We start from the raw sequence: 15,918 nt of genomic DNA, 5'->3' as shown, positions 1-15,918 counted from the left end.
GATTTTGATAAAATGCAAAACATTTGTCTAGTCTTGTGTCGATGCGCCTTCTTGCCAACAGAGCATGTCTGTGTTGAACGCGGGAGCTCCAGGGTGTCTCCTGTGGTGTCTGGCAGCGTGTCCTTTGGGTGTTTGGGTTTTGCAGGGTTTGGGCCACGGCTGCTCGATCTGATTGGGATTTGGAGGATTTTTTCTTTTGGATGCTGGGTTAAGACTTTTGGCACTTTGCAGTGTTTCACGTTCCAGTGTTGTCTGGGGTTCAACTGAGGGCACTATCCTGCTGTGTGTGAGGATGCTGCCATCAGGGAGCATCAACACAAAGTGTATTAAAGAGATAATTAATTCAGTTAACATACAGAATATTTGATTCTTTATGTAGTGAAAAGGGGGGATAGTGTGATAGCTTGGCAACCTGTTCAAATGGGCAGCTGGGACAGATTTGAGCCCTCCCCTGCAACCCTGAATTGGTTAAGCAGCTGAGAAAATGCCTGTGTGAATGGAAAAATGGGGATTTTTGTTTTTTATATGTCATGAATTATAAAATTATCCATGAATTTATTTATATTTGAAACACAATATGACGTCACTAGCAAATCACGTGTGCATTAATCCACCCAAGAAAATACTTCCACACAAATCCACAATTTATTCCCATTTACGCGAAGAAGAAAATTGATAAATGTGTCCACATGTTTATGTAAAAATGCTTGGTTTTTTTCACCAACGAGTCTGTAGTTTGGGTCTATTTGTGGGTTTTACCTTCAATAAAAGTGTGAAATATGTCTGTGATTTATTATTCCGAATGCGAATAAGCAACCAAACATCTGCGAACAAGAAAAAATTTCACATTTATTTGATATCAAACAGGAGTTGAATTAAATACCAGCTGATGATGGGCTCTTACAAAAAGAAATAAAATGAACCTAATCAGTGCTGCAACAACTTTTCACACTTCCCAACCATGTTCTTTTTTTGTTTTTTAACATTTTTCTTGGAATAATTAATAAATTAATTCGTGTCAAAGGATGAAATGTCCTCAAAAACTGCAATATCGCATCTACGTCGCATTAAAAAAGTCTCAGAAACCCGACAATTTCTTTCAAGTAAAATAAATTACACGAGGATCCAATTTTACTCCAAATCTGTGCATGGCCCGGTGTTAACAAATATTAACTACTGGCGAAAACTCATCATTCATGAAAGCAAAAAGCACTTCACAAGCAGAGACGTGAGCATGATGATTTCATATGGATTTTGCATCTCCCAAAAACTTTTTTTTTTAATGATTTTCTCATATTCAAACATACTACAACAAGTCAAGTGTGAGAGGAAAAGCACATTTCCACCATTTTTGATTAGCCTTGTCTGAAGAATCTTATTAACATTGAAAGGGCAAGAACTACTGAATGGTTGCCTTTCTTCTTCTTCTTTTTTCCTTTTTTAATTTCACTTTTTACACTAGTGGTACAGCAAAATATATTTTTTTCAGCTGTTACTTTGACAACAGTTAAATGTGCAATAGAGAAAATATAAGGCCTGAGTCTGAATTAGTGGTTTCTTAACTTTACAGTCCTGACTGTGTAGTGGAGCCACACTAGTTCTAGCTCTGCACTTCTTGACTAAAAAGACCCCGGTTCTTCAAAGCCCCCCCAGGAATACGTCAGGAGTTTCATAGTTCTTAGAGTACTTTCCCCCCTTTTTTTCTCTGTTTTTTTAACTCTTATTCTTCGATTTTTCTCACAGTACAACAGAAATGCCAGATTTATCTCGGCCTACGTGTCATTCTCTGCTCCTCTTTAGTCCAACAGCAGAGCCTTCACAGTCCACATTTGTCTGGCCTCAGATGGGATGTGTTTTGTGTGTTAATGAGATCTGTGTGCAAAAGTCATGTATTCATTCATTCCTTTTTCCACCCAACAACTTTTCACTTCTTGTCCTGACACAAAGAACAGAAAGAGCGTGTGAAGTGCGGAGCCAGGCTCGCCGGCTCTCTCCGATGCACCCGTCCTGCTAAAACCTGTGCAAACAAAGCGTCGCCCGCTCAGAGGCTGGTGATGAGCTGCATTTGTCCGTCGGCGGGCGCCTCTCCGTCATGCGCACAGTCTTCGTTGTTGGGTGGGATGATGCACCCGTCGCTGGTGCCCCGGTTTATGTGGTAGTAGGACAGCGGCTGCGGCGCATCGCCGAGCTCAGGCATGCTTTTGTGATACGCGTCCTCGCTCTCGCTTTGAGGTGAGGGGGAGAGCTCCTCCTCCTCTTCTTCCGGAGGGTATGGGGAAGCTGAAGGCGAGGGGGAGTCTCTCAAGTTTGGCATGCTGGTATAAAGGGAGTCTCTATTGTTGCTGGGTGAATGGGAGCCCATGTCCTCCTCTGCGGTAACAGTCTCAGAGCCATGGCCGCTCTGGCCCTCCAGGCACCTGGGGGCCTTCTGGGAGCTGTACAGCAAGGAATGAGTCCTCTGGGGCAGGAGAGGGGCTTCCAGCACCTCCTTGTGGTGGGGGTGCAGGAGCAGCTCCAGGGTGGCGTGGCCTCCTCTTCCGCTCCCTCTCTGCGGGGATGAGGCATCGGCGTGATCTGCCACGATGGCGTCATCCTCGCTCCCGCTCCCACCCCCGCCCCCTCCCCGGTCCACCGTCACCCTGGTCTGCGGAGGCAAGACTCTGTCCCTCTCCTGTGGAGCATCGCGACCTTTGGGAGCCCCGCGGGGCCTGAGGTTGTTGTGGACAATCTCGGATATGATCAACTTCTCAAAAGCGGCATCGTCCAGGTTGAGGCCCCCCAGGTCACCCGGGGCTCGAACGCCCACGGCCTCATAGTCGTCGTCTCGCAGGGAGTAGCTGTTGTTGAAATTGCCGTTGAGGGGGAGGGTGTCCATGGCACTGATGTCCCTGCTGTTGCTCAGAGACTGCTGTCCTGCAAAGAAAGGCGGAAATGAGCAGGTGAGACGCAACGTTTCAGCTTTTCACAGAACAAGGCGGTCTCCACTACATCATCCACATGTGCTTGATACTGCTCAGGACACTTTACTCTTGTACTCTTTGATCTCTTGATTCATTTTAATTTTAAACAAATATCCAAAAAAAAAGAGAAAAGAAAACTTTTAAAATTCAAAGGAGAACCCAATTAGCTTCCCACCACGTCCAAGCTCATTACTGCTGAATATCATTAAAGCCAATCTAAGAGATTATCCTGAACAATATTGAAGAAATGAGAACAAAAGATGGCTTAGAAATCAAAAATTATAGTACAGCAACATGTAATTAGGTAGCTCATGACCAGGTAACAAAGCAGCAGGAAAACAGAAGAAAACTGGAATAAAAGAAAGAAAGAAGTACAAGCTGATGAGGAAGTGCAGTGATGTTAACAATGAATAAAACATTCCAGCAAAACTATAAAAAAAAATAAATAAAATAAAGAAACGAGGGCATAACAAAAGAGTAATGTCAAACACAGATGGCAAACCACCTCTCTGCACTGGGGCCCCACAAGCACAGCAACAAGCCCCAAACACCACAACACACAGGCAGGGTGCAATGACTCACTTTGCCACCACTCACATCAAGTGTGTCTGCTCAGGCTACCTGGCCTAAGAACAGCTGATTTGCAAAGAAAGCAAAACAGATGCTTTTTTTCAATTGAAGCAGAAACAATAAAATCACTCAAATAGGAAAAAAGTGGAAGCTCGTAACATCCATCCCGGATTCAGTTGACCCAGCTGGGATTGTGTCCTTGCGCTTAACTCGAGTTTAGTGCAGAGGCTTTGCTTAAATCGCTGGACGTAGATGGAGAAATTATTTTGTTTACCAATTTGAGCGAGCTAAAGGACAAATCATGGACAACTGAATCCTGGACTCAGCAGGTGAAAGGGTTCAGCAGCAAGCAGTCTTTAAAAAAAGAAAAAAGAAAGAAAGTTGACAGAAAAAAAAGAAAAAGAAGAAGTCAAAGAAAATATTTCCTGATGAAACTATTTCTTTCTGAGAAACACAAAATTTTTCCGCCTTTTTCAAGTGTACATCTATCAATTTTACACGAGCGAAACACGCACACAGACGTACACACAACAGATTACTCCTATTCTGTGCAGCCCTCTGACTAAGCTCAAGTAGCAGGATGGATGTGGGGAAAAACAGAGGGAGGGAGGAGGCTGACGGCTGTGTCGTCACGAGCACACATAAAAAGGGGAAAAGGGGGAAACTGCACTCTTTCAAACTTGTCAGAATATGATGATGGTACCTGAAAAAAAAGCTCTGAAAACAACATCAAAGAGATTTCCTTTAAAAAAAAAAAAAAACCCGCAAAAAGAGTGCAGGGTGCAAAAGGAGACAAAAAGGCAGTGGTGGTAATGGTGGAGGGATTATTAGACAGTTCTCTCAAAAGGCCCGACTTCCAGATTTGCATTTGTTTATGCTCAGCTGGGTGATTTTGTTGCAGACAGGTATTGTCTACCGGGAGAGTGGGTGAGGGAGGGAAATGATGTGAACAGAATTCAACTGGACACAGAGACAGCTGCACTCTGGGAAGCTTTCCAGCAGAGATTCATCCAAGATGTTCTCCTTACCAATTTTACAGCACCGGATGAGCATCTGTGGAGTATTACTGAGTATTAATACACTTTATAGTAAAAGACATGCTCATCTTTTTCGCAGGAGCTAAGTGTAATGACTCTAGCAGGGGAAATTTAGAATAAGCTTGAGTTAAACGTGACATTCTCTCGGCACTTATTTCATCCTTGGATGGTGATCTTCACACCGGGATTTGACATTTGTGTGTCGCAGTGCTGTCTTCTCTCCTCAAACTAGTTTCCATATGTAGATCCTTACATCCTTTTACTATTATATTTTTGTCTTTTTACTTTCTGCTGCCCTCCTGTTTAAACGCAGCTCAGCAAAGCGGTCCTCTGCAGTGGGATATAAACTGTTTCTACAGGTAAAGTGGAGATTTAAGCTTGGACCCAAAATGATCTGCTAATTAAATATTGCCATTTTTACCTGCCTGCTCTGTTCTGGTGTTAACCTGCAATTATCCAACAACGATTAAGCAGGTAAACATTTTAGGCCAATAAAGCAAATGCTGTCTACACACACACACACACACACACACACACACACACACACACACACACACACAGTTTTGTGTTGAGCTGCTTCGCTGCTGCAGAGCTCTAGAGAGCAGGGCAAAAATATATATCACAAAAATGTCTTTGAGTTCCTGAACAGACATTTTATGGTCCCAACCCTGCTTCATTATCTCTAAGTGTGAAGTGCACTCATTGTGCTGCAAGCCAGTTTGCAGCACAAAACGAGAGCAGCAGCCGCAACATGTTAAAGCTATATGTTACTGCAAATCTTGCTCCTTATACACTTTTGCCATAGAGCTTGTATTTTTTTAAATATTCTCTTTTATCATCAAATGCGTGTGTATATCTGAGAGCTGTGACTCTGCCCGCATTGCGTCATGTGCTTCTGCTTTCTCCCCTTTGATTAGGTTTCCTTTGCTTTGCCAGTGAGGAACTAGGTCACCATAAACACTAACACAATTTACGCTCGGGTTTTTCTTTAAGTTAGCTAAACAGAATGCAAAGATCTCGCGTAAATACGTCGCTCGTAAATGGTATAAACGATCCGAATCGTCACCAAAAACCTTGCATTCAAGAGAGGGCAATTCTCTTATGACTGCTAAGTGGACGAGATAAGATAGCATTGACGTCTCGGAGTTTATCTCCCTCTGTGTTTACAAAGGAGAAAATTGCCTCGATAAGAACAAACAAAAATACAGAGAAGGTGTGAATGAAGAAGAACAAAGCGAATTATTCTCAACATTTCCATTCATGCTGTGTCACAACCGCAACCTCAACAGTTTCCATGTTTTTGGTGAATTTAGTAAACAGACTTAATGGAACAGTTCGACATTTTGAGAAATCGTTTCTGGCAGAGGCTTAAATGAGATGACTGGTACCACTCTCGGTATCTGTCTCTCAAATATGAAGCTGCAGTTGGGAGAGGGCAAGCTTAGAATAGCATAAAGACGGGAAGCAGGGGTAAACAATTAAGACAGCTCTGTTAAAAGAAAACAAACTCTGGCTACAGGCAACCCTAAAGCTCTCTGATAGACATGTGATATCTGAAATTATTATAATACATGCAAGAACTTTTGCTTAACTCTCTCTTAACCGGTAACTTCCTTTCTCCGCTCGTTGCCTGGGAACTGCTCAGATCAAAGAAAGAGCCGGCAGATGACCTGCCCGGAAGTGGCAAATTGTTGTTCTTGTATGGATTAAACAAATGAGATGGATTAATTAGCGTTAATTAGTGTGCTTTCCAAGTGCTGATAGATCGATGTTGTCACTGAAGGACCTCAGGCTGACTGTTTTGCCACAAAGACTGAAACCTGTTGTTCTTACACGTTTGCTTTTGCACAAATTCAACAGACAGGATAAAACCTGTTAATTAGTAAGTCTTGCACTTGCTGGTTGGCGGATTTTCTTATCATTTTGTGAGGCTAAGCTAGCCATTTCCATCTGTTTAAACCACAGACTGTAGTTAAAAGATGGATGCAACCTCAGGGCTGTCCTGTCAAGTCTGTCCTGTAAAAAGTTCCGTGCATTGAATTTCATTGACTAATAATGTGCAAATATCAAAGAAAATACCAGATGTAGCAAATATGATATCAATGAAATATATATTCATGTATGCAAATTCATTTTTTGCACTTCTCCCGCTTTTGATTAAAGCTGCTGTCGCTCCCTTCAATCCCCCGCCCCCCTTTCAACAAATTAGCTTTTAACCTAAACCTAGCGTCGTCCATGTCGAACTATGTGATGTTGGGAGGACACGAGTATGTTTGCTCTGGTTACAGATCCGTTTGCGTAGCCAAATACAAACATGGTACTGTAAAACAAGCCCTATGGAGGCTGCTGCCTTATTTTGGAGTGAAAAGTGATCATATGGGGCTAAGTTTTAGCTAACGCTAACTTAGCTGGGACAGCGCCGCCATAGGCTATATAAGTATAGATTCTACATTTATGGTTAAACCAAACTCGTGTGCTGACATCCACCCATCAGCCATGGCAGTCGTATCCGCAGTGTAAATAAAATTAATTTTGCACAGTAGTTACAAAGGGTAGTTTTTTATGCTAGAGTGTAAGCTTTTTTTCTCCTGCTCTTCATGCTAAGCTAAGCTAACCTGTTGGTTTTCCAATTATAAGAGATAAAACATTAAAATTAGCAGGCTTTCTAGTTGCAAGCTGGAGGGGTTTCTTTTCTTTTTTTTTTTACAATGCCAAGCTGTCTGTTTATCTCTAGTTTCACTCTTTTTGCTAAACTAAGCTAGCTTTGGGGTTGACTGGCAGAAATGAAAGCCGTTACAATCCTTTTGTTTGTCATTCATCTAAAAATGAGCAACTGAATGAAACATAATGTTGCTTTAAACATAAAAGGAAAAGCAAAAACAAAACAAAAAAGCAGATAAAATGCATAAGAAAAAAGGTGGAGGGCGGATGTGCACCTGGGGAGTGAAAAGCCGGTGGAGAGGGGGTGTTGCACACCACGGTTTCTGCCAGAAGGTTGTTATAAGGGTTAGTGTCGTGGGTTCGAAGGAGAGGGTTAGTTAGGAGGTAGTTGCCAGTCATCCCTGAAATAACAGGAAGAGAAAGACAGAGAGGGAGAAAAATTAGGAGGGGTGGAAAAAGCAGCTGAAGAAGAGAGCCTGAGTCATTGTATCTCATGGTCTGTGGTTATATGTTGGTTAGCTGTCCACATAAACAACGGAGCTGACGTTCACTGTCCAGAATCTCACACTGCAGAAGATTTACAGCCTGCGATCCGTCTGCCTTCTATTATGGACAAGGCAGCCATAGAAACGCCGGTCAAAGCAAACCATTATCCAAACAGTCATCTGCTCTAACTGACAAACAGTATTACTGCGACAAGTGTCAACCAAAAAAGCATAGCTGCACAATCAGCTGCTGTGTTTATATGGAACTAATTCATCTAAACAAACTCGTTCGGTTGAGACAAAAAACGAAACACGTCTAAGTGGCGCGTTGTGACCATGTCACAGCATCCCCATCATCCTCAGCATGCTTGTGTATATCTTTAGGAATGCAATAACCATCCCCTAAAAAAAATAAATAAAAATAAATAAAAATAAATCCAAACTAATTGAGAATTAGAGCCAAATCTGTGCTGGCGCTGTCTGCAGCCTGAGCTTCATGATGCTGGGATCAGTCCAAAACCTGCTCTGACCTCAGCCTGACTTTGCTCGTCTCCCTCCCCTGCTTTCATGCTGACAATCACCCCAGGATGAAGATGATTTAGAGGGCTGCTGCGCAGTCAGTCTCTCTGCTCAGGGTCGTTATTTGAACTCAAGTCCTCGTCTATAACTTTTTATGCCAGACTAAATATCGCACCTCCTTTCTGTAACTATTTTTTCCCCTCCGTTCAGAGGATCCCGGCGAGCAGGAGCGTAGCGGAAAAAGCTCTGAACTTAAGATACACAAGTAACATTTAATGCTATTTTTTGATTGCTTGGCGCTAAGAGAACGGAGGCATTAAAGGTCTTATCTTACTCCTTTCTGAGCTGCCACATAGCCAGGTGGGTCGCATCCATTGATGTGTTTATTGTGAATTCAGAGCTTCATCACAAAGAGAATGGCGTATGTGTCTCGTCTGGCGGTGGCGAAGGAGAGATGGCTGCTTACCCTGGTTGAGTGTGGAGGTGCTGTTTATGTCTCCTGAGATGAAGGAGGACTCTGACTGCTTCCTCACAGTGTCGTTCCACATCCGCCTGATGCGGCTCTGGGTTGAGAAAAAAGGCAGCCACTGATCAGGACTCAACACGGCGCGACTTTTATTGAAGGTTTTTTTGCCCCAAAGGGTTGAGTGGCTATGCGAGTTTGTGCTTCAAACCTGCACTTGTACACAAAAAAAAAATCCAGCTCATTCACCGCTTGATGACATGTTTGTGTTCAGGTACAACAAAGCCCTTCACGTGCTATTGATCCAACCAAAAATGGATACGCTGAGAGTCTTACGGTTTGTAATTTGAGAGGTCGGCCCTGAGCAGCATTTTTTTTTCTTTTTTCTTCAGATGCTAAGAGCAGGAGCATCTGCCAAATTCCCAGAGGTGCTCTTAAGATAGCTCTCACAAAGACAAGAAAGAAGATATTACCACATGCATGTATCTGGGTTTTTTTTTTTTTGTTTTTTTTTACAATTTTCAAATAGGGTCTACCTGCGGCCACGATAACACACATATGAAAGAAGCACTGGGTGTAAATGCCTTTTCGGGATTTTAAAAAAGGAAAGATTTCTTAACACAAGTGACAAGAAAACTTCAAGTCCATCCTTTGATCACTAACATTTAACATTACACAGCCAAACAATCTGAAAACTACACTTAAGCTACAATGTGAAGGCTGAAATGTGACATAACGCACTGCACTCTGTGACATTTCTATTTCAATGCCCAACCTCTGTAGAGAAGCTTGGCTTTACGGAAGAAAGTGCAAATTTAGCGTTTAAGAATCCTTTTCAACACTTTTATATTTTCAATCAAAAGATAAGAGTGTGTTACTTTGTCTCTCAAACTTCACACCTTGTCTGTACTCATGGAAAAGCACTCAGCCTGAAGGCCATTTGTAGCTCAGTCTTAAAAATGGCTTAGAGTCTATATATGTTTAAGAAAACAGGGCTAAATACTTTGTTTTATTTTGGCCTTCAAAAGTGCAAGAAGGTAGCGAAAAATACTTTATGAAAAGCCCGTAAAATGTTCAGTAATTAATGAATTACTCATTCTCTGCGGTGCAGTCTATTTTAAGGTACAGTTCTCTAAATCCTAAACCTTGATATGCCAGATTCTCTGGTGTGTACCTGAGTAGCGGACGAATAGCGGGCCGTGGATCGAGACGTGGCTGTCTTGGCTGAGCTGTGGGAACCCTCAGACGGCAGCGCCCCGCAGCACTGGGACTGACGGAAACATTTGCTGTACTCTTTGCGTACCTGCAGAGGAATAAAAGATCAGGACAAACTCAGCATACAGACACAGACAGCAGCCACCCCCTGAGAGATGCAAATCCCAAATCTTTATCAAATGCCATCCAGCTGACAGCAGTTTAAATGTCATATGTGTAAGGGCAGGAATAACAAACAGTGTGCAGCATATTGCAATATTGTAACAAGAAAGCATTTTGACATGAGTGTTGCTACATATGAATATATGAAATACCAGTTAAAAAAAACAAAACAAAAAAAATAAACTGGAAATGCTCCTATAAAGAGATACAAATAGCCACACCTGGAATCTACTTTAGATTCAGTGACAAGCAGGCAAATCTTAGCTTAAATCTTTAGAAAATTCCCCCTTTTAGAAAAGGTGAAACAATTACTGAATGTTTCCTCTATTTAAAAAAAAGACAATTATAGATAGCAGTTAACACACATATTGTTCTGTCTCTACAGCAGTTTAAAATGAAATTAATTTATTACCATAGAGGACAAAGAAAGGCAAAAAAATATCCTGACATTTAAAAACCTGCAACAAGCTGTTCATATTTGTCCTAAAAAGTAACTATAAACCAACTGGGCAATTAGTTAACTAGTTAATATCTCCTCGCTAATTTCCTGCCAATCAACTAATCACTTAGAGTGATTAATTATTAATAAAACTTATTAAACTTGTTTAAGTAATTCTCTTCCTTTAGTTTACAAAATGAGAGAAGACAACTCAAATCATAGCTGTCACAATGTTGGATAATTAAAAGCTACTTTCAGCTGCTCCCTTATTCACAGCAGGTAACTGAACATGTTTGATTTGGCAGTTTTACACTGGATGCCCTTTCTGACTCAATCGCAAAGGCCATTTGTCTCTATGGTTGGAAATGAGTAAACCGCAACATAACGAAGCCACAAAATGTGGAGATACCGGGGACTGAACCCAGGGCCTAATACACTCTATCACTGAGCTACATACACAGATGCCGGGAGTGCAATTATCGTGACTAAACAAATTCCCGCATAAATATTGCATATTTGTCACATGTTCATGTTTCAGATCATCAAAGAAATTAGACAAAGATAACTAAAGTAAATACAAACGGTGATTTAATTTATTAGAAAGCCATCCAAACCGCCCTAGTCTTCTGTAAAAAAGTATTTTTCGGCAGTTCATAGAATATCTTCCCTTGGTTATTTTTTGACGAATGTGAGACGAGCCTTTGTCCTCTTTTTGGTCAGCGGTGATTTTCTTCTTGGAGCTCTCCAACTGTAAAATCATGAACTCTGACCTTTACTGAGACAATTGAGGCCTGAAGTTCTTCAGATGTTGCTCTGGGGTCTTTTGTGACCTCCTGGATGAGCCGTCGATGCACTCTTGGAGTAGTTTTGATAGCCTGCTGTTCCGCGTTTTCTCCATTTGTGGATAATAATGGCTCTCACTGTGGTTCACTGGCATCCCAAAGCCTTAGAAGTGGCTTCGTAATCCTTGGCAGACTGATAGATGTAAGTGCCTTTGCTTGTCTGCTGTTTCTTTAGATCTGACCGTAATGTTTGGCTTTCTAAGATCTTTTAGCTTACTTCACTTTGTCAGGCAGGTTCTATTTAAGCGATTTCTTGATTCAACAGGTCTGGCTTTCCAAAACATTTTGGTAAATCAGAGTTAATTCATGATTTAATAAGGGGGACAATTACTTTTTCCACATAGGCCCAGCTAGGTGTGGATAGCTTTTTTCCACTTAATAAATGAAATCATCATTTAAGTGCATTTTGTATCAACTCGGGTTGTCTTTGTCTAATATTAAAATTTGTTTGACAATCTAAAGCATGTAAATGTGACAAATACGCAAAAAACTAAGAAAACAGTTTTTCACCTTACTGTTAATCTATTTTACAGCATATCTGAGACACAGAAGGACAAATCTTACTTTTTTCTGCAGCAGGCAGTGAAAGATGAAGATGAACATCCCTTGCAGAGTGTTGAAGATGGTAAAGAGGTAAGCCATCACTATTGAGGACTCATTGAGAAAGAACAAGCCAAAGGACCACGTCAGCCCCAAAAGACAAAGTAGAGCAAAGGCTCCTAACACCCATGACCTGCAAAAGACAGGAAAGAGCAACATTAAAACAGCAAAAAATCTTAAATTCCCTGCTTCTCCACTCCTGGACAACACCTTTTTGAAACACCGGTTTTTTTGCTTGACAATTTGCACTAGTGGTGGCAAAGTGTAAAAATGCTGATACAAATTTTGCAGACAGCGCACGTTCACTGTCTGACAGTTAGGAAATTTCCTTGGTCTTCCTCTGAATTGTTGTCTAACAAGACTGCAAACACAGCAGGATTTTCCTTGGTGGTTTCCAGAATATAAGATAACTCGACAGTCAGTTTCAGTGGCGATGCCTGGTCGTTACTGACACACAAGAGAGAAGTAAGGCATCCCCAGAGAGATACCACGAGCCTGGAAATAAATGGGACAACAGCATGTTGTCGGTGGGAGAAAAATCACAGTGAACAATGTTGAAAATGACGCCTAATTCTCCTTGCTGTCTAGTGCAGCGAAGATGTTATTTCATTGTTTAACAAGTTCCTAAATTTGAGTCAGAGACCAAATTCATAGCAGATTCAAGTTGGACCATAACAGTTAATGACTACTGAGTACTTATTATAATGTGAGAAATCCAGCATCCATAAATGTGAGTTTTGTCTGTGCAAAAAAATCCAAAAACCAGTTCAATGCCTTATCTTGGGTTTGGACCAAAATCAGAGTGAATGTCTTTGAATCAGACACCCACATACAGTGGGGCAAAAAAGTATTTAGTCAGCCACCGATTGTGCAAGTTCCCCAACTTAAAATGATGACAGAGGTCAGTAATTTGCACCAGAGATACACTTCAACTGTGAGAGACAGAATGTGAAAAAAAAATCCATGAATTCACATGGTAGGATTTGTAAAGAATTTATTCGTAAATTAGGGTGGAAAATAAGTATTTGGTCACCTCAAACAAGGAAAATCTCTGGCTCTCACAGACCTGTAACGTCTTCTGTAAGAAGCTTTTCTGTCCCCCACTCGTTACCTGTATGAATGGCACCTGTTTGAACTCATCATCTGTATAAAAGACACCTGTCCACAGCCTCAAACAGTCAGACTCCAAACTCCGCCATGGCCAAGACCAAAGAGCTTTCGAAGGACACCAGGAAAAGTATTGTAGACCTGCACCAGACTGGGAAGAGTGAATCTACAATAGGCAAGCAGCTTGGTGTGAAAAAATCAACTGTGGGAGCAATCATCAGAAAATGGAAGACATACAAGACCACTGATAATCTCCCTCGATCTGGGGCTCCACGCAAGATCTCATCCCGTGGGGTCAAAATGATCATGAGAACGGTGAGCAAAGATCCCAGAACCACACGGGGGGACCTGGTGAATGACCTGCAGAGAGCTGGGACCAAAGTAACAAAGGTCACCATCAGTAACACACTACAACGGCAGGGAATCAAATCCCGCAGTGCCAGACGTGTTCCGCTGCTGAAGCCAGTGCATGTCCAGGCCCGTCTGAAGTTTGCCAGAGAGCACATGGATGATACAGCAGAGGATTGGGAGAATGTCATGTGGTCAGATGAAACCAAAGTAGAACTTTTTGGTATAAACTCAACTCGTCGTGTTTGGAGGAAGAAGAATACTGAGTTGCATCCCAAGAACACCATACCTACTGTGAAGCATGGGGGTGGAAACATCATGCTATGGGGCTGTTTTTCTGCCAAGGGGACAGGACGAGTGATCCGTGTTAAGGACAGAATGAATGGGGCCATGTATCGTGAGATTTTGAGCCAAAACCTCCTTCCATCAGTGAGAACTTTGAAGATGAAACGAGGCTGGGTCTTCCAACATGACAATGATCCAAAACACACCGCCCGGGCAACAAAGGAGTGGCTCCGTAAGAAGCATTTGAAAGTCCTGGAGTGGCCTAGCCAGTCTCCAGACCTCAACCCCATAGAAAATCTGTGGCGGGAGTTGAAAGTCCGTGTTGCTCGGCGACAGCCCCAAAACATCACTGCTCTCGAGAAGATCTGCATGGAGGAATGGGCCAAAATACCAGCTACTGTGTGTGCAAACCTGGTAAAGACCTATAGTAAACGTTTGACCTCTGTTATTGCCAACAAAGGTTATGTTACAAAGTATTGAGTTGTATTTTTGTTATTGACCAAATACTTATTTTCCACCCTGGTTTACGAATAAATTCTTTACAAATCCTACCATGTGGATTCATGGATTTTTTTTTCACATTCTGTCTCTCACAGTTGAAGTGTACCTCTGGTGCAAATTACTGACCTCTGTCATCATTTTAGGTGGGGGAACTTGCACAATCGGTGGCTGACTAAATACTTTTTTGCCCCACTGTAACATATGTTGGCCTGCCCTCAAACATATTGTTGAGCAAGAATCCAGGCATAGAAACGGTCAGAGGCTTTCGTCTTTTCACAACCAAACGCAGCAGACAGAAAACGAAAACACTGAGGCCCCCCTGTTTTTGTTTTAAAACTTCAAATCTGCAAAGATTGCGGTTGAATCCGCCTTTCAAAGAAGCCTATAAACTATGCCAACACAGGAGCAAAAAGATACAAAGGTCAGAATTGCAGTTATGAAGAAATAAAAAAAAAAAAAAAAAAAAGGCAATATACCCCAGCGTAGCGCAAATACAGAAATCATAAAATGAACTAAAAAGGCACCACCTACGGACTGAAATAAAATCTAAAGGGAAAATTACTGGTCTGGTCGGGTTTAAGAGAGGAGAAAATCAAATAAACGTGTAGGTCAGAAGCTGCTTTTGAAATTTCAGGAGGTAGGCAAAAGCAGTAATGGTGCATATTATTTTTCTTCCCACTCCCCCCGCTCAGCAAACACACACACACTCTAACAGCAAGCAGCCACAGCTCAGCCTCCTTATCGACTAGAGTGACACCCCCCCGCCTCCCTCACCTTATACCCCCGATCCTGGACGAGTCAGGTTTCATGGAGGTGGAATGCTTCACCATCTTGTACATGGTCACCACCAGGAAGATGACATTGACCTGTCAAAACAGATGCCACATAAGGGTTAACAGAACGCATTTAGGTAGTCACGTGATTCCTGCTGTTACCACCAACGAATGGAGCAAGTGCTCCGATCCTTTACTGTCACGCTGACCTTGTGTTTGATTTCTTTAATTCTATATATGCAAATAGAAATCTTGAAATTAAAAAGTAGTCAGTGCAGAAAACAGCTCCCTTAACGTTTTACATTTTCAACCAGAATATTTTTTGAAGCTATTCTCTCGCTGGCTCCGTGGCGTGTGTCAACACAAACACACCTTTACCGAGAGGAATATGAAAATTTAATGCCTCTGTGCAGATCACAAAGTACATTGACTTTCAAAGAGGAAAAACAACTGTGAGAGGTTATCGCCTTGGTCTGCTTCACACAGCTTCGATATTCAACATCGGCTACATTCGAAATTTCTCCCTCATGTTTGTCATTACAGCTGATTCCAAACACAGAGTACAAATCCACAAAATAAGGGACGTCTATCTGATGAAACAGATCTAATAAAGTGCAGGCAAGAGCGCCGGGAGAGAGAAAAAAAGTTAAATCTAGTGGGGAAAGTATAGAGTTTGAATGTCATGTTTTAAAAACAAGCTTCACCGAGACCAGGAAAAAAACATTTAAGTGATTCAAGCCATACATCCAGAAAGGTTTCGATGCTTTCAGGATGTCTCTATCTCTAACTCTCTAAGCACTGCAGGCCTGTAGCCACAAAGGGAAAGGGAGGAGATGCACTTCAATTTGGCACGATACCACATTCAACCTTTGAAATGTACTTCTGTTAATATTCAACGAAAAACAAAAAAGAAAAAAATGGATCCGGAGTCTTATCACATGAAAAACTTCT

At 41.9% G+C, this 15,918-nt stretch overlaps 1 protein-coding gene across 2 annotated transcripts in view; it reads right to left on the bottom strand.

The window, feature by feature from the left end:
- Positions 1 to 1,078: 1,078 nt before the first annotated feature.
- The window catches only part of adgrl2b.1 (adhesion G protein-coupled receptor L2b, tandem duplicate 1), a 71,360-nt gene continuing 56,520 nt past the window's right edge, over positions 1,079 to 15,918 (bottom strand). For both annotated transcript variants that reach the window (XM_085378818.1, XM_085378817.1), the window contains 6 exons: positions 14,969 to 15,060; positions 11,918 to 12,086; positions 9,870 to 9,998; positions 8,699 to 8,795; positions 7,504 to 7,629; positions 1,079 to 2,913 (listed from right to left, as the gene is read on the bottom strand). In XM_085378818.1, the coding sequence (XP_085234944.1) occupies positions 2,042 to 2,913; positions 7,504 to 7,629; positions 8,699 to 8,795; positions 9,870 to 9,998; positions 11,918 to 12,086; positions 14,969 to 15,060 (1,485 nt within the window). In that variant the 3' untranslated portion in view covers positions 1,079 to 2,041. The remainder of the gene's footprint in view (positions 2,914 to 7,503; positions 7,630 to 8,698; positions 8,796 to 9,869; positions 9,999 to 11,917; positions 12,087 to 14,968; positions 15,061 to 15,918) is intronic.

The sequence above is a fragment of the Diplotaxodon limnothrissa genome, linkage group LG18 (assembly GCF_057381915.1).
Source record: "Diplotaxodon limnothrissa isolate DT_005_m linkage group LG18, D_limnothrissa_male_GT1.1, whole genome shotgun sequence".
In the NCBI taxonomy this organism is placed as follows: Eukaryota; Metazoa; Chordata; class Actinopteri; order Cichliformes; family Cichlidae; genus Diplotaxodon; species Diplotaxodon limnothrissa.
The sequence above is the reverse complement of the archived record's forward strand: the minus strand, read 5'-3'. Positions and strand labels throughout refer to the sequence as shown.